Genomic DNA, 26,095 nt, shown 5'->3' on the forward strand with positions numbered 1-26,095 from the left:
GACAAGTACATACACAGTAAAGTACAAATTCCCTTAAGAGTATACAGAGATCACAGTCACTCTAGGATTGGTTTTTGCCTCTTTCTCCAGATCACCAAAAACACAGTAACAGGCGCCACCAGAGGCAATAAGACTCCTCACTGGCACAGCTACAGGGTAAAAATCTCAGCTGAGTAGTCAAGCCAAAACCTCCAGCACCCTCTCTATCCAGCCATGCTTCGTGTCCCTGCCCAAGTAGCTGACACACACACACACACACACACACACACACACACACACACACACACACACACACACACACACATACACTTTGAGATTTGATTTATACACAAACACTCCTGGGGAAGGTTGGCACAGGTTTACTAGCTATGTCCCCTTCTGCCCAGACTATGAGGTAATTATGACAGCACCAACCACTACTTATCAGCTACCATAAAGGCCTTTACCAAAGGGTGCCCAATATTACTGTGTAATGTTAATATTATCCAAATGGTAAGCGTGTCCAAGGCTAGGGCTATTGGAATGGCCTATACAGTATCCTCAAATGCATGCAAGTACTCTGAGAGCTTAAACATCTCTAAACAAAACTAGCCACAATTAAAAGGTTTAAATATATTTATTAATAAATAATAAAAGCAGAAGACAATACTCATGAATGCAACACAGTGACAGCAGAGTTCAGAATCACAGGAATACTTTAAAACAACATTGCAGGACAATCTCACATAAATACAGAAAACATCTAGACTAATCTTGCTATATTCCTAACTATCTCTAAGAGAGATACTATGATCTAAATCTTACTTACAGCGCCAGGCAAATACAGATGAGAAATGTTGAAGAGTGGAATGTTTACAGGTTCAAAACAAGACGCAAAATGCACAGACTTTCTCTCTGAGACAGTTCTTAAATTAGTAACAAACATTTCTGCTTCGCCCTCGTGACCAAACCACACCAACCGTGGGTAAATCCAGCATTACCCATACCCAGGCGTGGGTTATTGCTATATTATACCATGATCCCCCCAAAACGTGCACGCTGATTGGCCAGCGTGCCCGTTGTAAATCGAGTTATACTAATGGAAAAAGGTCCGGTCGCCCGGACTTTTCCATTAGTATAACTTCGTTTTAAACATTGTCTCGCTATGTTAAATGGGTTTAACATGCGAGACAGTTTTAAAATAAGCAACGGAGACCTCCGCTGCTTTTTTTAAAGCTGTCTCGCTATGTTAAACCCATTTAACATAGCGAGGCAGTGTTTAAAAAAAAAAGCAACGGAGAAAGCAAGATGTCCGTTGCTTTTTAGTGTCTCGCTATGTTAAATGAGTTTAACATAGCGAGACAGTTTTAAAATAAGCAACGGAGATGTCCGTTGCTTATTTTAACTGTCTCGCCATGTTAAACCCATTTAACATGGCGAGACACAAAAAAAAAGCAACGGAGATCTTTCTTTCTGCATTGCTTTTGCTCACAGCTCTGATGTACTGCGCAGGCGCAGTACATCAGAACTGCCGCGATGCCAGACATCTGCGGAAGGGCAGTAAACAGGCATTATATTATGCCATTATTTAAGAAAAGTAACAGTTTCTTTTCTTAAATAATGTCATATATATAATAACCACTTCTGGTGGGTAATGCTAAATTTACCACGGTTGGCTTTTGGTCTCGGCCTCGACCAAACCACGCCAACCGTGGGTAAATTTAGCATTACCCACACCCAGGCGTGGGTTATTGCTATATTAATACATATTTTCTGAAGTAAAACAATCTTGCGACTGTGATTAGCATTTTTATTAAGTGTAAATTGCCATCTCTTCTCCAAATTTAGGAAAGATTAAGAGGGACAGTGCTAAAATTCATAGGTTCATAGGTTGGTACTAGGCTATCAACCCTAGGGCCTATACAAGCCTAGCCATAACAATTCCCTGGCTATTTCTTCCCACACTATTTACTTCCCTGGACCCCTGTCTAGCAGGGCAACTGACCTGATCCCTGGGGTGAATTTCCTTTCTCCCATCCAATCGTCAAGGTTCCTTTCGAAGAGGGCCAGAGAGGCACTCTGCTTGACATGTATGGGCAATCTATTCCATAGTCTGGGCAGTCTCTGGGTCAGGAACCTATCCCTCCAGCATGTTTTGTATTGTGATGACAAGGTTTAGATCCCTGCAGCGTGTGGCTCTGAGGGATTGGGATTTCTTTAAGTGTAGCATGTCCAACAGCTCTGGTTTTGACATGGCCTTGTATGTTAAGCAGAGATCGCCTCGGAGTAGACGATATGCGACAGAGTATAGCTGGAGCTTTTTAAGGCGGTCAGCGTAGGGCATCTGCTTTGAGTCAAAAATCAAGGATAGTTGAGATGCATGCGTTTTATAATACGAATTAACACATTTTAAGTATGTACGTTCTAGTTGGAGCTTTCATTGTCACAACTAAGCGTTCCATGGTTTGCATGTTTCTTCACGTTCTGCAAACACAGTGTTCCACATTTTCGGACATGGAATGCTGAGACTTGCTGCATAAGGTGAAGCGGAAATGCAAGACAATCGTGTGCATGTACGTATACATGAATGTAAATGTGTGTATATGCATGCAATGTATGTGTGTATGAATTTAAGTGCCACTTTGTATCTTGAGCTTCTGCAAATCTGCCGTTAAAGAGAGCAGTAGTTGTCAACGTTTATGACACAGCGAGTCAGAGGTGGGGACTGCTGCTATGAAACTGAGCAAAAGCAGCGGTTTCAGTTGGCAAGCTGAACACCAATAATTACACGATATATGCAAACTCAGAGGCAGCCGGCTGCAACTTACTTTCCCTGCAGTTTGCCACTAAAGTCGTCTACATGGCTAATAGCACTAGCACTGGAAGCAGCCGAGTTATTTCACCTTTGATACCTGTAAGTGTGCGCTTCATTGCAAGAACCAAGTCTTTCGACGCTGTACAGCATAATCTAAAGTTTGAGCTTCTGATCTCGACTTTGCGCTTAGGGCAAATCGACTACTATGCAGCATGGATGTTTTGGGTCTCATTAAGATGCATAGGTATGGTTCCTAGAGTCTTGTTCTTTGACTGGTGGCATATAATAGTGGTCCGCTTCGGCTGCTGTGGAAGTTACCGTCGCTGCGGCATCTGTCGTGGAATTATGAATATTGTATGTGGCTGGTGTCGGTACTTCAGACGTCCAGTGGTGCACATACTGTACCATTCTAAATGTTACGGAAGAATAAATCTCACTGACGTAAATGATTCGTTGTATGATGGTTATCTGAAGTATCTTTCTGAACGTTTTGGTAGGTTTGTTTCTCTCTTTAGTTTATGGCCAGTAGCAATTCACGTGTTTTTCTGTTCTTTTGTTTTCCATAGGTAGAAAACTTTAGAACTGCTTTATCTCAAAATGCAAATGTCGTGTATTACGGCGTAACATAAATAGAGGGACACATAGCAAAAACTGCCAGTATTGCCTGATAAAATTAAAACGCATTTTCTTAAAGGATGTAATAGTTTGTAAAAGGGCTTGTGTTCAAACTGTCAATCACTGGAATTAGGGGTGGAGAAAGCAAATTCCGTTTTGTACTCACAAGCTCTTAATACTGCCCCCCCCCCAACACTTATCACTTAAAAATGGACACATCTCTCAAAATGCTGCCCCCATCCCAAACACTTAATAAATGTATCATTTTCAGCTGTTCCCCTTAAAACTATTAAATATATTCTTTTTAGATTAGCAATATTGCATCTGTTGTTAAATGCATTCATTTAGACAGTTGACCCATGTTGATATGAACAAAAATGTACTCAATAGAGCCTAGCTACACCCTAGAACTGGAATACTGTATAGTTTTCATTTTTTATATTTAATAGTGCCATTTTAATTTTTTCTTTGCTGTTTTCTGAATGCTGATCTTAATCCTTATTTTCGAAACCTCTTTTCTTACTGAGAGTCAAGATGGTAGCAAGCTGAGCAAGGTAGACCTGACTTTCCTATCCCTAGCAAAAGTCTCCAGGTCATTCCATTGGATCCAAAGGCCATTTTTGCTTGGGCTGAAGGAGGGTCTCTGTGTTCATCAGTGGCAGTGACTAACATTGAGCAGCTTCCCTGCCCCCCGGAGAGGTGGTTACTGACTTGAAACTGTAGTTTTATTGGCCACTAGGGGTCATTTCCATAACTCCTTCATCTTCCTCTCTTAAAACCTAGTTGCCTCGTGGTTTGAGCGTCTTTTCAGGCTTGTTGGCTGTTGGTGAAGCACCCTCCAAGAGGAAAAAAACGCTGAGAGAAGAAGGGAGCCACTTTTGAGATTTTAAGTATTTTTCTCTGTTTATTTGCTAAGTTTTTCTGCATAGCTGCCTAGCTTGAGCATTTTCTGGCTTGTTAAACTTGATTTCTGTATTAGTAGCTGTATTTAGAGCACAACCAAAAGCTGTTTGCTGAATTTCCTGTTTGCACTTAATTTTAAATCGCTTTTTCTTAAAACTTGCATATTTTCTGTCCTTGATCTAGCACTCTTGTGTGGGGTCATTTACTGCACTGTTATAACTTGATATTACTTGTGAACCTCTGCTATCTCTGTAAAAACAAAACAAAAAAAAAATCTTGCTTTTTTCCCACTTTTCTGAGAGTTAAAAAGTTCAGTTACAGGCTTGCTGTTCCTGAACTGTTTGAAAGTTTCTGTGAGGCCATTTTTGCTTGGGCTGAAGGAGGGTCTCTGTGTTCATCAGTGGCAGTGACTAACATTGAGCAGCTTCCTGCCCCGGAGAGGTGGTTACTGACTTGAAACTGTAGTTTTATTGGCCACTAGGGTCATTTCCATAACTCCTTCATTTGTCCTCAGAGGAGTGGTTTAAGGCAGTAACTTGTAGTTTATTGGCCATTTTGGGTCATTTCCTGTCTTTTCCAGCCCCCTGCTATAAAGACGCTTTAGCGCGATTAGCGCGATTTAGCCCGATTTAGCTGAGTTGCTACCGTTGCACACTAGGGCAGTGCCGGTTAAGCAGGTTTAAACTATTCGGCTACCTAAAGTCCACTCTTCAAATTTTCCCTTAAAACTACCTTCCTCGAACTATACTACTGATCTAATCAGCGTATCCTATAATTAAAAGATCATCTCTACTTGACTCCAAGTAGACTATTCTCTATCTGTTAAACGTAGCACTTGCTCCTACAGTACTTATTACCTTGATACGGCACTCTTGTCATAGATAGTACCCCAAAAGGCAACCCCCATTTCTCGGTCACCCACATCCCCCGGAATCTTTTAAAGTTTTTTTGTCTAGTCCTTCTAGCATGTCGAGGGATCAGTTGCTAGTGTCCTCTCCTGCTCAGCTGGTGAACCTAGAATATTGAGGCAATGTTACAATTGCCTCATGTACACAGACAACCCTCTCCTCCTCCCACAAAACACAAATACATGCGAGAGATGCAACTATACGGCCAAACTGGAGGCTGAGCTCTTCAACATAGGACTGGCAAGACCAGTCAGGAGGAGAAGGTTACCACACACACTATAGACCCAGTCTCACATATTACCATTACAACCTCAAATCATACACATAAACACACAAAGACATACTCGAGGCTCTGATCAAAAATCTACCAAAACAGCAGAGGCCACCAAAGCAGACACCCAAACAACCACCACCTCAGAACACAACACCTGCAACACATAGACCTCACAGTCAGAGTGTCAAACAGTCACAGCCCTTAAGGCCAAACACAATGCCAGACACACTAGTCATTGGTGACTCCATAGTCAGACACACTGACGCCCCGCCACCAGACTGAGTAAGGAGAAGGTCACAGTAAGCTGCCTGTCGGGCGCTAGAATCCGCCACATAACGCAAGCACTCAGGTCTCTCAACAGCAGGTACAAATATGACTCAGTCATTGTCCACGCTGGTGTAAACGACCTGAGACGCACCTCCTTGGACTACATGAAAAGAGACATTGAGGAGCTCTCTGATTATGTAGCCCAGACAGGTATGACCCTGACCTTGAGCAGTATCCTACCTTCACCAAGAATGATGCCACAATACAGAGATAAGATGATCAGCTTTAACAATTGGCTTAAACACTGGTGTCATTCAAAGGGGATCCAGTGTCTGTCTGCCTGGGATGACATGCTGGACAAGCCACGCTGCTTTCAAGGGACGGCTTGCACCTGTCACCCCTGGGATTCTGGATATTGGCAAAGGCTCTTGCCACCCCCATAGTGCCTTTTTAGGCAAGGCTCAAATTCTAAACCTACCACCCTAGAACACAAAAAGAAAAAAACTAAGGGTAATGCTGCTCAATGCCAGAAGTCTAAATCTCAAAATGCACGCACTCGAGGCCCTTCTCAGTATGGAGAACATTGATGTCTGTGCTGTGACAGAAACCTGGTTCAAGGCTCCTGAGAGCACCCCAGCGCTATCAGGTTTTACCTCATATCATGCCCGCCCCAAAATCTGGACAATACCAAGAAAGGAGGGGGTATCCATATTCATCAAGGACACCCACACCTCAAGACTGGTGGCAACGCACGATGCATCGGAGACCATCCAGGTGCAATTAACCATAGGCAAGACTGCTCTGCAAATTGTAGCATGTTACAGGCCACCCTCACAAACTCAGGAACCTCACATGGCCTTCCTGAAAACACTAGAGGGATAAATGTATCACCAAACACCATCATACTAGGTGACTTCAATTACCCTAATATAGACTGGGAACACTACTCAAGCCCAAACACCCTAGCCCAAAAGTTCCTGGAATTCATAAACTCAAATGCCATGGAACAACTAGTCACCATCCCCACAAGAGGAGATAACATACTTGATCTCATCATCACGAACATGGGAGCACAATGTTCAACACCGGAGGTGTACCCCTCACTGGTGAGATCAGACCACAACTAATCTCGCTGGAGGTCCTCATCCCACCCCACCTGAAATAAAAAAGACCACAGTAAAGAACTTCTCAAAAGCCGACTTCACACTTCTAAAGACTAGTGTGGTCTCCTTTAAGGCCCCGAGCCGGGAAAACAGTACTCAAGCCGCTGAATCACTTACAAATGCCTTCTACCAGCACCTGCAGGACTGCATGGATAAGGCAATCCCAAGCAAAACAAAGACTCTTTGTACCAAAGGCAAGCGTCCAGTCTGGTGGACCCCAGCCATAAACAAACTCTACAACAAAAGGAGGAAGCTACTACAAGATAGAGCAAAATCCTTAAAAGGTAAGACACCCTTGATCACTATAAGTAAAAACTAAGAGCTCTCATAAAATCATCCAAAGCAAATTTCGAGAGAAAAATAGCTAAAGACTCAAAAGACAATCATAAGGCCTTCTTTAGCTATGTTAGAAACCTGGGAGGAAACTCCCAGATATGCTCAGAGCTAGTTCAAAATGATGTGAAGATTACTGATCCTACAGACATTGCCAACATACTGGCTGACAGGTTCAGTGCAAACTTCTCCCCTCCCCAAAAGGAGAGATATCTATACCAAACGATTGCAGCCCCCAAACATCTCCAGCCCAAGTGAGAACTGCTCTCTCCAAAGCAAAAACACAGCATCCATGGGACCTGATGGTGTCCCCGGCTGTGTACTCCATGAACTCAATGAGGAATTAAACCCACAGCTAGGACAGCTGTTTAATCAAAGTCTTACCTCTGGATACGCACCCAGGAGTGGCGCACTGCAACTGTGGTACCACTTCACAAAGGCGGTGCCTCCACCGACCCTGGAAATTACCGCCCATTAGCTTGACAAGCCTTATCTGCAAAGCCATGGAGAGGATCATAATGGACCTCATAAATAAAGACATAGGGATTTTCAGACTTTGGATCCAACCCAGTTTGGCTTTGTCAAAGGCAGATCATGCCTTTTAAACTTGGTTGACTTTTTCAAACAGTCACCAAAGCCATTGATGAGGGAAAGGCAGTCCATACAGCCTACCTCGATCTGGCTAAGGCCTTCGATACAATACCCCATTCGGTATCATTGAAAACTCATCAGCTTAAATGTCAACCCATACATCACAAGATGGGTTGCAAACTGGCTGAGTGACAGAACCCACAGGGTCAGAGCTGCTGGCGCCATGTCAGACTCAAAGCCTGTCACAAGTGGTGTCCCACAGGGCTCAGTCCTGGGCCCACTCTTGTTTGGCATCTACTTTTCCAAGTACAAGCAAACACAGGAGGGTTATGGCTGACAAAGTTTGCAGATGACTGCAAACTGGGCCATAGTAGAAAACACATCTGACACAGATATCCTTCAGAAGGGTCTCACAGAAACGGATAACTGGTGCCAGAGCCACGGCCTAAAGTTAAATGCCAAAAATGCATAGTCATACCCTTCGGGAAAAACAAGGTTACCCCTAGCTACCAAATAGGTGGCAATCCACTGAGCACAGAAGAAGTTATCAGGGACCTGGGGACCCAGGTTGATAGTAGTCTGTCATTCGACACCCATGTAGCTAAAGTAGTTAGGAAGACCTTCTACATTGCCCACCTTATCATGAAGGGATTCTCATCTAGATCAAGGGAGGTCATAGTCTCCCTTTACTCATCACTCATCAGACCAATGATTGAGTACAATGCCCCATTCGAATGTATCTGACCCGACACTTGCAGCAGCTGGAGAGGCCACAAAAGTTCCTCACCAAAAGGATAAAGGGTCTCAAAATCTGTCCTATGCTGCCCGACTGAAAGAACTCCAGCTCTATTCAGTCGCCACCGCTTGCTCAGAGGTGACCTTTGCCTAACATACAAGGCCATGTCAAACCCAGATTTGATGAATATGCTTCACCTCAAAAATCTAGATCCATCAGAGCCACAAGGGCGGAGACTTAAACCTTGACACGGCTATTAATAGGACGTGCTGGAGGGATAGATTCATCACCCAAAGACTCCCTATGCTGTGGAACAAAATCCCGGTACATGTGAGGCAGAGCACCTCGCTGGCCTTGTTCAAGAGAAATCTTGACCAATGGATGGGAGATCGCAGATATACCCCAGGGATTACCTCAGTGTCACTGCTCGACAGAGGCACAGCAAAATAATGGGTATAGTTCCCCATACTAAAGGGGTGGCGTAAGCCACAAAACGATGGGCTAGGCTTGTAAATGCCCTCGGGCAGATAGCCTAGTATGAACCTATGAACCTATGTCAGTCTGTGGGAATTGTCCAGTGTGTCATAATATGCACCAATGGCTCTGTGATACAGTATTTTCAGGAAAAGAGCATAAACAGCAAGCCGCACTTTGAAATAGAATTACAAGTTTTAAGACTTCAGCTTCAGAAAGCATTTTACATTTTTGATACTACTATAAAACAGGCATGAACTCTGCTCCTATTTTAAAAGAGATTCAAGAGCATAACTTCTGTATTTCCTGAGTACTTTCATCAGAGAAGACATCTATGGTGTTTTCAGTTTTATGAGCATATAGGAGGTAAAGCAAGGCTGAGTCATTTGCAGCCCTGTATGCCAGGCAAAAACTGCCATGTAGAAGTCCATAAGAAATGGAAACTAATAGCACTTTTAGATGTATATTTTATGGAGCTCTTACCCCTGACTTTGTGGTCAATGATCATTGTGTTGTTGCTAGCTGGAACATATGCTTGGACAGATACATGACAAAAGGAGAAAATATAATGTAATATGGGCCTGATATGGAACAACATCTTCCATAGATCCAGAATATACGTCTTTATTAATTCATTGAAAATATTCTCATGACAGTTGCTATATAATACTTACATACAAATGTTTCAAGTATGGGCATTAATGCCCTGCTAGCTTGCCAATATACCAAAACACTTGTTCCCATAATAAATGTCCAGGCTGTTCTTAAAAATATCTAAACTAGTACTTGTTTTAATGTAATTTGGTAGTCTGTTCCATGCATCAACTACTCTGTCAGAGAACCAATTAGTACACTTCTCATTCCTATAGAATCTTCTACATAGGTTATCTGATGATTCTCTAGTACTTTTTGATAACCCCAAACATTCCCAGAGGTAGTTGTCCCTAAATGCCCTATATACCTGAATAAGATCTCCTCTTAAATATCTGTAAGAGAAACTGTACAAGTTCAGATATTTTAGTCTTTCATAAAAACTCAGATTTTCACATCCGTGAATGTCCTTGGTATATTTCCGCTGTACTCTTTCCAGTTTATTCATGCTTGTTTTCCTATAGGGTTTCCATACTTTTATTCCATTTTCAGGTTTGGGTCTAATGTAACTAATAAATGATGATTTCATTATGTTTGATTTCCTAGACTTTATAAATCTTTTTATACAAGCTATAGTTCTATAACTGTCATTAGCCAATTGGTTGATATGATTAGAAAAAATCATGGCTGAATCTACCCATATATCCAGGTCCTTAAATGAGTCTACAGTTTCAATCACTGTGTGCTTTATTAAATATTCACCTTTCAGTTTATGTCTCCCAAGTGTCATATTTTTTGTTTTGATGACAGTTTTTGATGTATTTATCAACATATTATTCTCCTGTCCCCAAATGGTCAATTTAGTCAAATTATTTTGCAGACATGCCTAACACTTGTAATCAGTTTACCCAATTTCAGGTCGTCAGCATAAAAGAGTTCATTGGCCTTGACTATGCAGGAGTCTGTAATGACAGTAGCTGTTTTAACAGGAGGTCATTTTGTGGTAGATATCAGAGTTTTTATTTTCCAAAGAGTATAATGTTATACTTTTTATTAAGCCGTAGTTCTCATTAATTTTTATGGGTAAGGCCATTTTGGAGGACATGAATATGAGCTGTAATTTTGACAACAGTTCCAAGTCTGCAGTTGTCAGGAAAGAAACCTTTATTATACCATGATCCCCCCAAAACGTGCACGCTGATTGGCCAGCGTGCCCGTTGTAAATCGAGTTATACTAATGGAAAAAGGTCCGGTCGCCCGGACTTTTTTCCATTAGTATAACTCGCTTTTTAAACATTGTTCGCTATGTTAAATGGGTTTAACATGAGACAGTTTAAAATAAGCAACGGAGATCTCCGTTGCTTATTTTAAAGCTGTCTCATGTTAAACCCATTTAACATAGCAGGCAGTGTTTAAAAACAACGGAGAAAGCAAGATCCCCGTTTCTTTTTTTTTGTTTCTCGCTTTGTTAAATGAGTTTAACATAGCGAGACAGTTTTTAAATAAGCAATGGAGATGTCCGTTGCTTATTTTAAAACTGTCTCGCTATGTTAAACTCATTTAACATAGCGAGACATAAAAAGCAACGGAGATCTTGCTTTCTCCGTTTTGCTCATTAGTCTGATGTACTGCGCAGGCGCAGTACATCAGAACTGCCGGATGCCAAGACATCTGCGGAAGGGCAGTAAACAGGCATTATATTATGCCATTATTTAAGAAAAGTAATAGTTTCTTTTCTTAAATAATGTCATATAATAGCAATAAACCACGCCTGGTGGTAATGCTATTACCCACGGTTGGCTTTGTTTGGTCCCTCGGGCCTCCCCCTCGGGGCCAAACCACGCCAACCGTGGGTAAATTTAGCATTACCCACACCCAGGCGTGGGTTATTGCTATAATATTAGCTTTTACTTATGAAAAGTGCATGCCAAGAAGTAGTGATCCCAGACGGCAGCCCTGGGAGACACCACTGGCAATGAGCCTTTTTTAAACACTTTATTAAATTATCACTTAAGAAATAGGCACACATACACTAATACTACAATAGAGTCCCCTATAACAAGTGTATTTGGTGTGTAGTTTGGCCTTAAGGGCTGTGACTGTGAGGCTCACTGATTTTGTGAGATATGTGATTCGTGGGTATTGTTGAGGGGTGGCTGTTGCTTGGATATCTGCTTAGGAGGTCTTTGCTGTTTAGGCAGATTTTTATTTAGAGCCTCCGAGTATGTTTTTGTATGTTTATGTGTTGGGTATGCAGATGCAATAGGTCTGTGTGAAACTGGATTTGTGGTGCGGGTGGTTACCTTTTCCTCCTGACTGACTGTGCCAGTCTTGGGTTGAGAGAGCTCTGCGTCCAGTTTGGCTGTGTAATTGCATCTCTCACATGTATTAGAGTTTGTTGGAAGGAGGAGAGGGTTGTCTGTGTACATAAGGCAATTGTAACACTGCCTCAAAATTCCCAGATTCACCAGCTGGACTGGAGAGTAACCTTGAAACTGACTCTTGGACATACCAGATTAGTATAGGGAACTGTTTTTTTACTGATCAGATTAGGGGAAGGGAACTGATTTTTCACTTGATCAGGAAGGACCAATCGGGAGCCTAAATCTTATGAGAAGTCAAGGAGGGTGTAGTGCTTTAGTTAGTTAGTGTTTCCTTATAAGAGCTGGGCAAGTGCAGGGCTTTAGAAAGAGAATAGAGTGATTACTTTGAGAGTTTGAGCAGTTCTAAGGGAAAAAGTGAAGAGCAGACTTTGTGGAGCCTGGAATAGTTTAAACCTGTTTAGGCGGCGCTGCCCGATGCTGCTCAATGCGCAAAACCGTGCAAAAAGAGAGTTGTAGGGTTTTAAGAGAGAGATCAAGGAATTTAGAAATGACCAATAAAACTCTCAGCGTTTTCTCCCCTTGGTAGGTGCTTCAACAACAACTAGCAAGCCTGAAAAGACGCCAAAACCACGTGGCAGTCGGGTTTTAAGAGAGAGAGATCAAGGAGTTTAGAAATGACCCAAAATGGCCAATAAAACTACAGCTTCTAGGTAGTAACCACTCCTCCAGGGACAGGCAGGCTGTTCAGTGTTTACCACTCCCACTGGTGAACACAGAGACTTCCCTTTAGCCCAAGCAAGCACTGGCCTTCTAGAAGCTTCCAAACAGTTCAGAACAGCAAATCTGTAACTGAACTTTCTTAACTTTCAGAAAGTGGGAAAAAAGCAAGATTTTTTTTTTTCTTTTTGTTGTAGTTTAAAGGCAGCAGAGGTACACAAGCAGCAAAATAATCACAACAGTACAATAAATGACCCCACACTTGAGTGCTAGGCCAAAATCAGGTAAAATGCAGTTTTTAGAGAAAAAAACGATTTTAAATTAAGTGCAACACAGGAAATGCAATAAACAGGCTCTAGATGTGTTCCAAGTACTGTTACTGTTACAGATATAAACTTTAGCAAGCCGGAAAATGCCAAAAAGTAGGCGGCAAAGCAGTAAAGCTTAGCAAAAAATCAGAAGAAAATACTTAAAATCACAAAAGTGGCTCCTTTTCTTCTCTCAGCGTTTTCTCCCCTTGGTAGGTGCTTCAGCAACAGCTAGCAAGCGTGAAAAGACACCAAAACCACGTGGCAGTGGGGTTTTAAGAGAGAGAGATCAAGGAGTTTAGAAATTACCCAAAATGGCCAATAAAACTACAGCTTCTATGTAGCAGGTAACACCTGCACTACACCTCAAGCAACACATAGCCCTTCAAAATCCACACCATCAACACCCAGATATAGCAACACTAAACCCACACATGCGGAGGCCCTTAACAGTAACCTGCCCAAGCAACAAGGACCTCCGAAGCTGAAATGCAAACAAACACCAGTCACAACCAAAGTGACACACAGCTCACAACACCAGTGTGCCACCCAACAACAGCCCCTAAGGCAAGACACCGTACCAAACACTTTAGTCATAGGTGACTCTATAGTCAGGCACACTGATGTCTCACTCACCAGGCTGTACAAGGAGAAAATTACAGTCAGCTGCCTGTTGGGTGCCAGGATCCGACACATAACGCATGCACTCAGGTCACTACACAACAAGTACAAATACGAGTCTGTCATTGTCCATGTTGGAGTGAATGACTTGAGATGTACCTCCCTGGACTACATGAAAAGAGACATGGAAGAGCTCTTGGATCATGTGGCCCAGGCAGGTATGATCCTAGCCCTGAGTAGCATCCTGCCTTCGCCCAAAATGATACCACAGCGTAAGGACAAAATGAATTACTTCAACAATTGGCTAAGCTTCTGGTGTCATTCAAAGGGGATCCAGTATCTGTCTGCCTGGGACGACATTGATCGACAAACCACGGTGCTTTGCCAGCGATGGTCTGCACCTGTCACCCCTGGGATTCAGGTTACTGGCTGAAGCTTTTGCCACCCCCTATAGTGTCTTTTTTAGACAAGGTTCAAAGGACAAAACCACCACCATAACAGATACAAGCAAGCAAAATCTGAAGGTAATGCTACTCAAAGCTAGAAGTTTAAACCTCAAAATGCACTCTCTTGAGGCACTCCTAAAAATGGAGAACATCGATATCTGTGCAGTAACCGAGACCTGGTTCAAGGCTCCAGAGAGCACCCCTGCAATACCAGGCTACAACTCTTACCACACTTTTTGGCCACCAAACCAAGACCGAAACACTAAAGGTAGAGGAGTGTCCATATTCACCAAGGATATTTGCACATCCAGGCTAGTTGCCCAACACAATGCATCTGAAATTCTCCAGGTGCATCTAACACTAGGTAAGACTGCAATCCAAATTGTAGCTTGCTACAGATCCCCCACTATGCCCCAAGATTCTCACTACATCTTTTTAAACATACTGGAAAATATTAAGATACAACCAAACACCCTAATACTTGGTGATTTCAACTACCCTGCCATTAACTGGGAAAACTACAGGGGTATCAACACCTTTTCCCAACGGTTCTTGGAATTCATAAATTCTAAAGCCCAGGATCAACTAATCCATTGCCCCACAGGGGTTCTAATATCCTAGACCTGGTCATTACCAACATGGGAGATAGATGGTCCACACCAGTGATCAGCCACTCATTGGTCAGGTCTGACCATAAGCAAATTACCCTTGACATCCACATCCCACCCCCACCCCCCAGTAAGGAAACCTCTGTAAAAAACTTCTCCAAAGCCAACTTCATGCTACTCAAGTCAGAAGTGACAAACTTCATGGCACCCATGCAGACGGGATCTTAAAGTTCGACTGCTGAATCCTACACTAAGGCACTGTACGAGCACATCCACCCGTGCATGAATCGTGCCATCCCAAATAGAATCAAGACACTCTCCTCCAAAAAAGGAAGCCAATCTGGTGGTACCCTGCCATAAAACAACTATACAACAGAAGGAAGAAACTGTTGCAGAAAAGAGGAAAATCCCAGGATGCAAAAAACTCCCTTACCAGCCTCAGTAAGAAGCTGAGATCCCAAAATCCTCCAAAGCTAGTTACGAAAATAAAATTGCCAAAGATTCCAAAGACAACCACAAGGCATTCTATAGTTATAATCCAAAAGAAAGAAAGCACCACGGATCCACAGGCACTGAGGTTTAATAAATGACAGGAACCAACAAAAAAAATGAATTGTAGACAGGACACAATAAAATCATTAACGTTCTGCAAAATATCGTTTTCGTCATCAACTTCGTCAGATAGCTGTTAACTTTCAGTCAGTCCATTTCCTTTATAGGGCTGGCAGTTGATTGTCATCTAATGAAATGTAAAATTCAATTACAGACAATGTTAAATGTTTGTACATTTAAAATACTGTCTAAAAATGTAAATACAGAACATATAATATAGACACTAAATATTATATAAAAATCACCAATCTCTAATCTAAAAACATTGACACAAATATGATTATTATAGAAAACGTATAAAAATTAAAATTTTAATTAATACAAAAATTTCTCCCTCTAGTGTTTCATATAAGTATATACCTGTCAAAATATAAATCCATAGTTCAAGAAGGTAGTCTCAAAGAGTGTCATGATTTGATTAGCTAAATACCTTGTGTTATAATATTAAACAAAAAAATAAAAAATAATTTTTCTCAAAGTTTTGCAGATCTTAGTTTAAGTACAGGACCCAGGGAGATCATATCATTCAGTCCTGGGAACCTGGTGGATTCAAGTACAATTTGCCAAAATAATTCTCTATACTCCACTCGGGTTTCCCACATTCCTCCCCTAGGGTCAGTTTCCACCACCTCTAACACAAAAAACTGAAACTTGGCTTCTTTACATGTATTAGTGTGTTTATATAATGCATTACAATCCTTCTTGGTCCTAATGTCATATAGATGTTCGTAAATTCTTTGTTTCAACTTTCTTTCACTTTTGCCAATGTAAAAAGAACCACATACCTTACATATAGATAAATATATTATTCCTTTTGTGTTACAATTTACATGTACATTCAAATAAAGTTTCCTTTTCCTTGCATTTAGATAGTAACAGTCACCAGTTATTAGGTGGGTACAATAATTACATGCTCCACATTTATATAGCCCTTTTTTATTTACTACACCTTTGGTAACAAATCTTCTTGAACCTTTCTCTATAAGGTTTTTTATGGTGTTACCTTTTCGGTAAACATATTTTAGGCTGTCATCGAATATGTAATTAAGATCAGATATTTTAGCAAAGTTTCCCCACTCTTTGTCTGTTAGTTTCCTTATCAGGCCAGATTGGCCATCATAGGCGGTTATAATACCTGCACTATATGTATCGGATGAATTCTCTTCGTGAGGCGTTGTACCTTCATTTGAAGCCATACCTATAACTGGGGCAAACCTCATATTCCTACCTTCCAATACTTCATTGTATATTTCATCAAATAAACTAGCAGGGTTCATAGGTTCGTACTAGGCTATCTGCCCTAGGGCATTTATAAGCCTAGCCAGAGTGTGTGTGGCTTACACCACCCCTTAGGATGAGAATACTATGCCCATTTAGGGTTTAGTTTACTGTGCCTCTGTCTAGTAGTGACACAGAGATGACCCCCGGGGTAAACCTACGATCTCCCATCCACTCGTCAAGATTTCTCTTGAATAGAGTTAGTGAGGAGCTCTGCCTAACATGGACTGGGATTCTGTTCCAGAGTGTAGGGAGCCTCTGGGTTATGAATCTGTCCCTCCAGCACGTCCTATTTATTTCTGTGTTGAGGTCCAAGTCTCTTGCTCTCGTGGCTCTGATGGATTTGGATTTTCTGAGGCGGAGCATATCCATTAATTCCGGATTTGACATGGCCTTGTACGTCAGGCACAGATCACCTCTGAGTAGGTGGTATGCGACTGAATAGAGCTGGAGTTTCTTCAGCCGGGCGGCATATGACATATGTTTGAGACCCTTTATCCTCTTGGTGAGGAACTTTTGGGGTCTTTCCAACTGCTGCAGGTGTCGGGTAAGATACATCCCAAATGGGGCATTGTACTCAATCATTAGCCTGATAAGAGAAGAGTACAGGGGCACAATGACCTCTCTTGATCTAGATGTGAATCCCTTCATGATAAGGTGGGCAATATAGAAGGTCTTCCTAACCACTTTGGCAATGTGAGTGTCAAGTGAGAGGTTACTGTCAACTTGGGTCCCTAGGTCCCTGATTACCTCTTCCGTACTTAATGGATTACCACCTATGTGGTAATTTGTGGGTACCTTGTTTTTCCCAAAGGGTATGACTATACATTTTTTGGCGTTCAGCTTAAGGCCATGGCTCTGGCACCAATTATCCGTTTCTATGAGACCTCTCTGAAGGATGCTTGTGTCTGCTGGAGTATCAATTATGGCACCCAGTTTGCAGTCATCTGCGAACTTTGTCAGCCACAATCCTCCTATGTTTGCCTGCACCTCGGAAAAATAAATGCCGAACAAGAGGGGTCCCAGGACTGAGCCCTGTGGGACACCGCTTGTGACCGGCTTAGAGTCTGACATGGCTCCAGCAACTCTGACCCTGTGGGTTCTGTCCTTGAGCCAGTTTGCAACCCATCTTGTGACATATGGGTTTACATTTAAGCTGGTGAGTTTGTCTATGATGCCCGAGTGGGGTATTGTGTCAAGGCTTTGCAAGGTCAAGGTAGGCTGTGTGAACTGCCTTACCCTCATCAATGGCCTTAGTGACTGTTTCAAAAAAGTCGACCAAGTTCAAAAGGCAGGATCTGCCCTTGACAAAGCCAAATTGGGTAGGATCCAATGTCTGTAGGTCCCCAATGTCTTTGTTTATGAGTTCCATAATGATCCTCTCCATAGCTTTGCAGACCAGGCTCGTCAAGCTTATGGGGCGGTAATTTCCAGGGTCCGTAGAAGCACCGCCTTTGTGGAGTGGGACCACTGTTACCATTCACATTCTTTGTTGAACCATTCATTATCAGAAGTCATCCTACTTATACGAACTAACTGTCCCTTGATCACACCTCTTTTTTGAAAGTAAGGATGGGAACTAATATAGTGCAAGTAAGAATTAGAGAATGTCTCTTTTCTATACACTTTTGAGACAAATTGATTTCCATTTTTTGTGATGGTTACATCTAAGTAGTTTAATATGTGATGTTCAAATTTGTATGTAAAATGTAAAAAACTCGTTGTTTTATTAAGATGTCTGACCAGTTTCTCAAAGGAAATTTGATCACCTTTCCATAAAAAGCACAAGTCGTCCAAAAATCTACCATAAAAGACCCAATAATCTTTGTACATAGAGTTTAGCAAAAAGTGGTTTTCCCAGTATGCCATAATAATGTTGGCATATGTGGGGGCACAATGTGCACTCATAGCCACACCTCTCACTTGTTTAAAGTATTCACCTTCGAAGAATATAAAATTGTTCTTTAACACCAGTTCCATAAGTACCAGGACAGTTCTAAATTCACTATGCGTTAGTGTTTGGTATTCAGTCAACATTTCTTCAAACCATTCTAAACCTATGTCATGGGGAATACTGGTAAATAAACCTGTGACATCCAGGGTACCAAAAGATAATTCTTCAGAGCATAGTGAGTGGTCTAGTTTCCGTAATAAATCCCATGAGTCCTTTAAAATATTTTTGTTGTTAACAACCAGACCCTTAACCTTTAGGTCCACATATTTTGCAAGGGGTGCAGTGACAGAACCCTCTGCTGATACTGTTGCTCTCAGAGGTGGATCATTAACATCTTTATGTATTTTCGGAATTCCGAAAATAGATGGTACTCTGGGTTTTTCTACTTTTAAATATCTAAATGTTTCTAAATCAATCAGCCCCTCAATCAGCAAGTCATTGAGAAGTAGGTGAATCTTCGTATAAGCTATGTTAATCTCATTAATAGAGGTTCTAATGTATTTCTCTGAATTGTTTAAAATTTCCATAATTTTCCCTTCATATGTTATGTGTTCCATAAATACCATTCCCCCACCTTTGTCAGGTTTCATAACTCTAAGATTTTTGTCATTGCAAATCTCACCTAACATAGTTTTTTCTGAAAATGTCAAATTTTGCTTCACATGTTTCTGTTTTAACGATGTTCTTAATGTGTTTTCTAAAGTTCTTTAGAAGTTTTTTAGTTGTGGGTGTAGTGGGGGATTAAAGGTACTTTTACGTCTCAAACTATTCTCAGTTCTTTGATTGGTTTTAACATTAAATATAAGTTGTAGGTTCTTTTTCCTTAAGAATAATTTGAGGTCAACCAATATATTGAAAATATTGGTTTTCTGTGCCGGAATAAACCCAAACCCTTTAGAAAATAAGTCAAAAGTAGTAATATTTATAGGATAATTAGTATTAGTATAATTGTAAATACTAAAATCCTTGTATGTCCATTTAAATCCCATATTAACTATACATTCAGTTAAGTCCGTCTTAACGGGTTCATCGTTTGAGATCTCCACTGGTTGCCCTTGTAGTTTTTTGAGTTATATTCAACTGAATTTTTTGTTCTGAGCCTTTCAGACCTTCTTAAAGGCGGAAATTCTGTATCAAAATTCTCATCAATAAAAACAACGTCCTCATTGACTTTCATTTCAAAATTTTCACAGTTATAACCACCATTATTTCTTCTAACTCTGTATTTGGGTTTTGGGTAGTGGGTTTTAGTTTTATATTCATTAAGATCCCTATCTATCCCTGTTCAGAGGTGATCTGTGCCTGACGTATAAAGCTATGTCCAACCCGGAATTAATGGACATGCTGCACCTCAGAAAATCCAAATCCCATCGAGCTACGCGCTCGAGAGACTTGAACCTCAGCACTGAAATAAATAGGACATGCTGGAGGAACAGATTCATAACCCAGAGGCTCCCTTCACTCTGGAATAAAATCCCAGTCCAGGTTAGGCAGAGTCCCTCATTGACTCTCTTCAAGAGGAATCTTGATGAGTGGATGGGAGATCGTAGGTTTACCCCGGGTATCACTTCTGTGTCACTGTTAGACAGAGGCACAGTATACTAACCTCGAAAAAGGGCATAGCAAAATAATTTTAAAATGGGTGGCGAAAGCCAAACACATTCTGGCTAGGCTTATAAATGCCCTGGGGCAGATAGCCTAGTATGAACCTATGAACCTATTAAATTTCCTATTTTGCACTTCTGTGCACTTAATTTCTATATTCTTCAGTAGTTTAAAGTATTTAGCTTTTTTATCTTCTATTGTAAAAACCAAATCACTTATAATACCCTTGTTGATGTGTTCAATTTTAACATACAACTTCTCCATTTCCATCTCATTGTTTTTAATAATTGCTCTCATAACTTCCATTCCGCATTTATCAAACACAGCTATCAAATCACAATGAAAAACACTACCTTCAATCACATTATTAGGATATTTACAGACTCTCAGTCCTTTAGGTACTATATTTAATGACAGGCAATGTTTCAAATAAACATTGTCCATTTCCAACATTTTGAATTTATATAGAAAAAAGTCCAAGTCCTCTAACATATTACTGTATGTCCCATGATAGTCGGATACAGGAGCTTTTGATTTAAAATCAAATTTTGCATTAAGAATGTCTGATAATTGTTTTTTGGTACCTGCTACAGTTTTTACGCTTTCAGTTGTCTTCTGATTCCTAGTAGTATTGGTAATGCTCCTCGCTTCTTTAGGAGAATCACCCTCGTTGTCGCTGGTTAAAAATATCCTCGGAAAGCCTTCAATACTATCATTTGTTGTTTCATTATTCATTTCGCTCACTCGATTATCCATTTCTAGTATAGACACCATTCTATCCTTGTGAAGCATTCACCTTACTGCTTCCTGGTTCCCTGGGGGTGGTAGCGACGATAGCAGCGTGGCCATGGATTGGCTCATGGGTGTCAAAAGTCCCACCAACTGCGTCAGCTGACCAATTAGCTTGCGTAGCTCACCAAGTTTAGAGCCACGCTGTGTATTGTCCATAACAGATGTACCTTCTGAATCCATCCGAAAAAAACTAAGAACCAGTTAAACAAACGGATGGTGCTCAAACCAAAACTTGTAATCCAAAAGAAAGAAAGCACCATGGATCCACAGGCACTGAGGTTTAATAAATGACAGAAACCAACAAAAAAAATGAATTGTAGACAGGACACAATAAAATCATTAACGTTCTGCAAAATATCGTTTTCGTCATCAACTTCGTCAGATAGCTGTTAACTTTCAGTCAGTCCATTTCCTTTATAGGGCTGGCAGTTGATTGTCATCCAGTGAAATGTAAAATTCAATTACAGACAATGTTAAATGTTTGTACATTTAAAATAGTGTCTAAAAATGTAAATACAGAACATATAATATAGACACTAAATATTATATAAAAATCACCAATCTCTAATCTAAAAACATTGACACAAATATGATTGTTACAGAAAACGTATAAAAATTAAAATTTTAATTAATACAAAAATTGCTCCCTCTAGTGTTTCATATAAGTATATACCTGTCAAAATATAAATCCATAGTTCAAGAAGGTAGTCTCAAAGAGTGTCATGATTTGATTAGCTAAATACCTTGTGTTATAATATTAAACAAAAAGCTAAAAAATAATTTTTCTCAAAGTTTTGCAGATCTTAGTTTATATATAGATCTATAGTTATGTCAAGAATCTAAATGGCAATTCTCAGATCTGCTCTGAGCTACAAAAGAATGGCATTAAATATACTGATCCCAAGGATATTGCCAATATCCTGGCAGATTCATTTAGTGCCAACTTCATCCCCCTCTCACCCCCTAAAGGGCCCATCTCAATACCAAAGGATTGCCAAATTCCGGTAATCACGGCCACACAGGTAGAAACCGCTCTCTCCAAAGCTAAGATCCAGTGTCTGTCTGCCTGGGATGACATGCTGGACAAGCCACGCTGCTTCGCAAGGGACGGCTTGCACCTGTCACCCCTGGGATTCCGGATATTGGCAAAGGCTCTTGCCACCCCCATAGTGCCTTTTTTAGGCAAGGCTCAAATTCTAAACCTACCACCCTAGAACACAAAAGGAAAAACTAAGGGTAATGCTGCTCAATGCCAGAAGTCTAAATCTCAAAATGCACACACTCGAGGCCCTTCTCAGTATGGAGAACATCGATGTCTGTGCTGTGACAGAAACCTGGTTCAAGGCTCCTGAGAGCACCCCAGCACTATCAGGTATTAACTCATACCATGCGTTCCGGCCCCAAAATCCGGACAATACCAAGAAAGGAGGGGGGGTATCCATATTCATCAAGGACACCCACACCTCAAGACTGGTGGCAACGCACGATGCATCGGAGACCATCCAGGTGCAATTAACCATAGGCAAGACTGCTCTGCAAATTGTAGCATGTTACAGGCCACCCTCACAAACTCAGGAACCCCACTTGGCCTTCCTGAAAACACTAGAGGGGATAAATGTATCACCAAACACCATCATACTAGGTGACTTCAATTACCCTAATATAGACTGGGAACACTACTCAAGCCCAAACACCCTAGCCCAAAAGTTCCTGGAATTCATAAACTCAAATGCCATGGAACAACTAGTCACCATCCCCACAAGAGGAGATAACATACTTGATCTCATCATCACGAACATGGGAGCACAATGTTCAACACCGGAAGTATACCCCTCACTGGTGAGATCAGATCACAAACTAATCTCGCTGGAGGTCCTCATCCCACCCCCACCTGAAATAAAAAAGACCACAGTAAAGAACTTCTCGAAAGCCGACTTCACACTTCTAAAGACTAGTGTGATCTCCTTTAAGGCCCCCGAGCTGGCGGAAAACAGTACTCGAGCCGCTGAATCACTTACAAATGCCTTCTACCAGCACCTGCAGGATTGCATGGATAAGGCAATCCCAAGCAAAACAAAGACTCTTTGTACCAAAGGCAAGCGCCCAGTCTGGTGGACCCCAGCCATAAACAAACTCTACAACAAAAGGAGAAAGCTACTACAAGATAGAGCAAAATCCTTAAAAGGTAAGACACCCCTGATCACTAACTAAGAGCTCTCATAAAATCATCCAAAGCAAATTTTGAGAGAAAAATAGCTAAAGACTCAAAAGACAATCATAAGGCCTTCTTTAGCTATGTTAGAAACCTGGGGGGAAACTCCCAGATATGCTCAGAACTAGTTCAAAATGATGTGAAGATTACTGATCCTACAGACATTGCCAACATACTGGCTGACAGGTTCAGTGCAAACGTCTCCACCCCCTCCCCCCCAAAAGGAGAGATATCTATACCAAATGATTGCAGCCCCCCAAAAATTTCCAACGCCCAAGTGAGAACTGCTCTCTCCAAAGCAAAAAACACAGCATCCATGGGACCAGATGGTGTCCCCGGCTGTGTGCTCCACGAACTCAATGAGGAATTAAACCCACAGCTAGGACAGCTGTTTAATCAAAGTCTTACCTCTGGATACGTACCCAGGGAGTGGCGCACTGCAACTGTGGTCCCACTTCACAAAGGCGGTGCCTCCACCGACTCTGGAAATTACCGGCCCATTAGCTTGACAAGCCTTATCTGCAAAGCCATGGAGAGGATCATAATGGACCTCATAAATAAAGACATAGGGAATTTGCAGACTTTGGATCCAACCCAGTTTGGCTTTGTCAAAGGCAGATCATGCCTTTTAAACTTGGTTGACTTTTCGAAACAGTCACCAAAGCCATTGACGAGGGAAAGGCAGTCCATACAGCCTACCTCGATCTGGCGAAGGCCTTCGATACAATACCCCACTCGGGTATCATTGAAAAACTCATCAGCTTAAATGTTAACCCATACATCACAAGATGGGTTGCAAACTGGCTGAGTGACAGAACCCACAGGGTCAGAGTTGCTGGCGCCATGTCAGACTCAAAGCCTGTCACAAGTGGTGTCCCACAGGGCTCAGTCCTGGGCCCACTCTTGTTTGGCATCTACTTTTCCGAAGTACAAGCAAACGCAGGAGGGTTATGGCTGAAAAAGTTTGCAGATGACTGCAAACTGGGCGCCATAGTAGAAAACACATCTGACACAGATATCCTTCAGAAGGGTCTTACAGAAACGGATAACTGGTGCCAGAGCCATGGCCTAAAGTTAAATGCCAAAAAATGCATAGTCATACCCTTAGGGAAAAACAAGGTTACCCCCAGCTACCAAATAGGTGGCAATCCACTGAGCACAGAAGAAGTCATCAGAGACCTGGGGACCCAGGTTGATAGTAGTCTGTCATTCGACACCCATGTAGCTAAAGTAGTTAGGAAGACCTTCTACATTGCCCACCTTATCATGAAGGGATTCTCATCTAGATCAAGGGAGGTCATGGTCTCCCTTTACTCATCACTCATCAGACCAATGATTGAGTGCAATGCCCCATTCGGAATGTATCTGACCCGACACTTGCAGCAGCTGGAGAGGCCACAAAAGTTCCTCACCAAAAGGATAAAGGGTCTCAAAAATCTGTCCTATGCCGCCCGACTGAAAGAACTCCAGCTCTATTCAGTCGCCACGCTTGCTCAGAGGTGACCTTTGCCTAACATACAAGGCCATGTCAAACCCAGATTTGATGAATATGCTTCACCTCAAAAAATCTAGATCAATCAGAGTCACAAGGGCGGGAGACTTAAACCTCGACACGGCTATTAATAGGACGTGCTGGAGGGATAGATTCATCACCCAAAGACTCCCTATGCTGTGGAACAAAATTCCGGTATATGTGAGGCAGAGCACCTCGCTGGCCTTGTTCAAGAGAAATCTTGACCAATGGATGGGAGATCGCAGATATACCCCAGGGATTACCTCAGTGTCACTGCTCGACAGAGGCACAGCAAAATAATGGGTATAGTTCCCCATACTAAAGGGGTGGCGTAAGCCACAAAACGATGGGCTAGGCTTGTAAATGCCCTCGGGCAGATAGCCTAGTATGAACCTATGAACCTATGAACCTATAAGAATACAGCATCCATGGGACCAGATGACATCTCAGGCTGTGTACTACATGAAGTACAAATTGAACTGGCACCTCACCTAAGTGTCATGTTTAATCATAGCCTCACCTCAGGCTTCATGCCCACTGAGTGGTGCACTGCTACAGTTATCCCACTCCATAAGGGGGGATCCACCTTGGATCCCAGGAACTACTATCCCATCAGTCTGCCGAGCCTGATCTGCAAGGGCATGGAATGCATTATCATGGAACTTATAAACAAAGACATTGGCAACCTTCAAACACTAGACCCCACCCATTTTGGGTTTGTGAAGGGCCGATCCAGTTTCCTGAACCTGATTGACTTCTTCGAATCAGTCTCTAGAGCTGTGGACGAGGGTAAAGCAGTCCACACAGCCTATCTGGACCTCACCAAGGCCTTCAACACCATCCCCCACTCTGGAATCATAGACAAACTTACTAAGCTGGGCATAAATCCCTACGTCACTTGATGGGTTGCCAACTGGCTTACTGACAGAACCCAGACTGTAAAAGTAGCCGACTCCAAATCCAGCTCCAGACAAGTGACAAGTGGAGTATCTCAGGGTTCAGTCCTGGGACCGCTCTTGTTTGGCATCTACTTCTCTGAAGTACAGGCCAACATTAACTCATTAACTCCGAGTACCTTCTGAGGGTGCCTAAGTGCTTACACCTGAGCGCTCTCTGAGACGCTAGATATTGTATGCTGTTTCACCCGAGTCCCTTCCACAAGCGCCGGTAACTTTGCATTCAATTTTTAGCTCTACTGTTACAAAATTAAGTTGAAAAAGTACCTGAACTTTGTCAGGTGCCTTCTCAACTTAGTTTTCAGTGTGGAGTAACAACATGTTCATATTTAAGTTTTGCGAGAAAATCGGCTTACCATGTACTGTGTATCCACTTGTGATCACAGCAAGCCGATTCTGTATGTATCAAAGCTGCAGCTTTCAGAGCACATTTTGTTTTTCATCACCTATGATTGGTTTAACCAGTAAAAAAGTGGACCCGTTTCATAGTCTGCACAATT

At 41.9% G+C, this 26,095-nt stretch overlaps 2 protein-coding genes across 2 annotated transcripts in view; one reads left to right on the plus strand and one right to left on the minus strand.

Annotated features, from left to right (window-relative positions):
- Positions 1–26,095, minus strand: part of LOC122798640 — a 392,518-nt gene that overhangs the window by 256,996 nt on the left and 109,427 nt on the right. The window lies entirely within an intron of this gene.
- The window catches only part of LOC122798641, a 278,214-nt gene continuing 254,862 nt past the window's right edge, over positions 2,744–26,095 (plus strand). The window contains exon 1 of the mRNA XM_044067727.1: positions 2,744–3,287. Coding sequence (XP_043923662.1) covers positions 2,840–3,287 — 448 coding nt within the window. The 5' untranslated portion in view covers positions 2,744–2,839. The remainder of the gene's footprint in view (positions 3,288–26,095) is intronic.

Source organism: Protopterus annectens, chromosome 3.part1 (genome assembly GCF_019279795.1).
Source record: "Protopterus annectens isolate FY-2018-M chromosome 3.part1, PAN1.0, whole genome shotgun sequence".
In the NCBI taxonomy this organism is placed as follows: Eukaryota; Metazoa; Chordata; order Ceratodontiformes; family Protopteridae; genus Protopterus; species Protopterus annectens.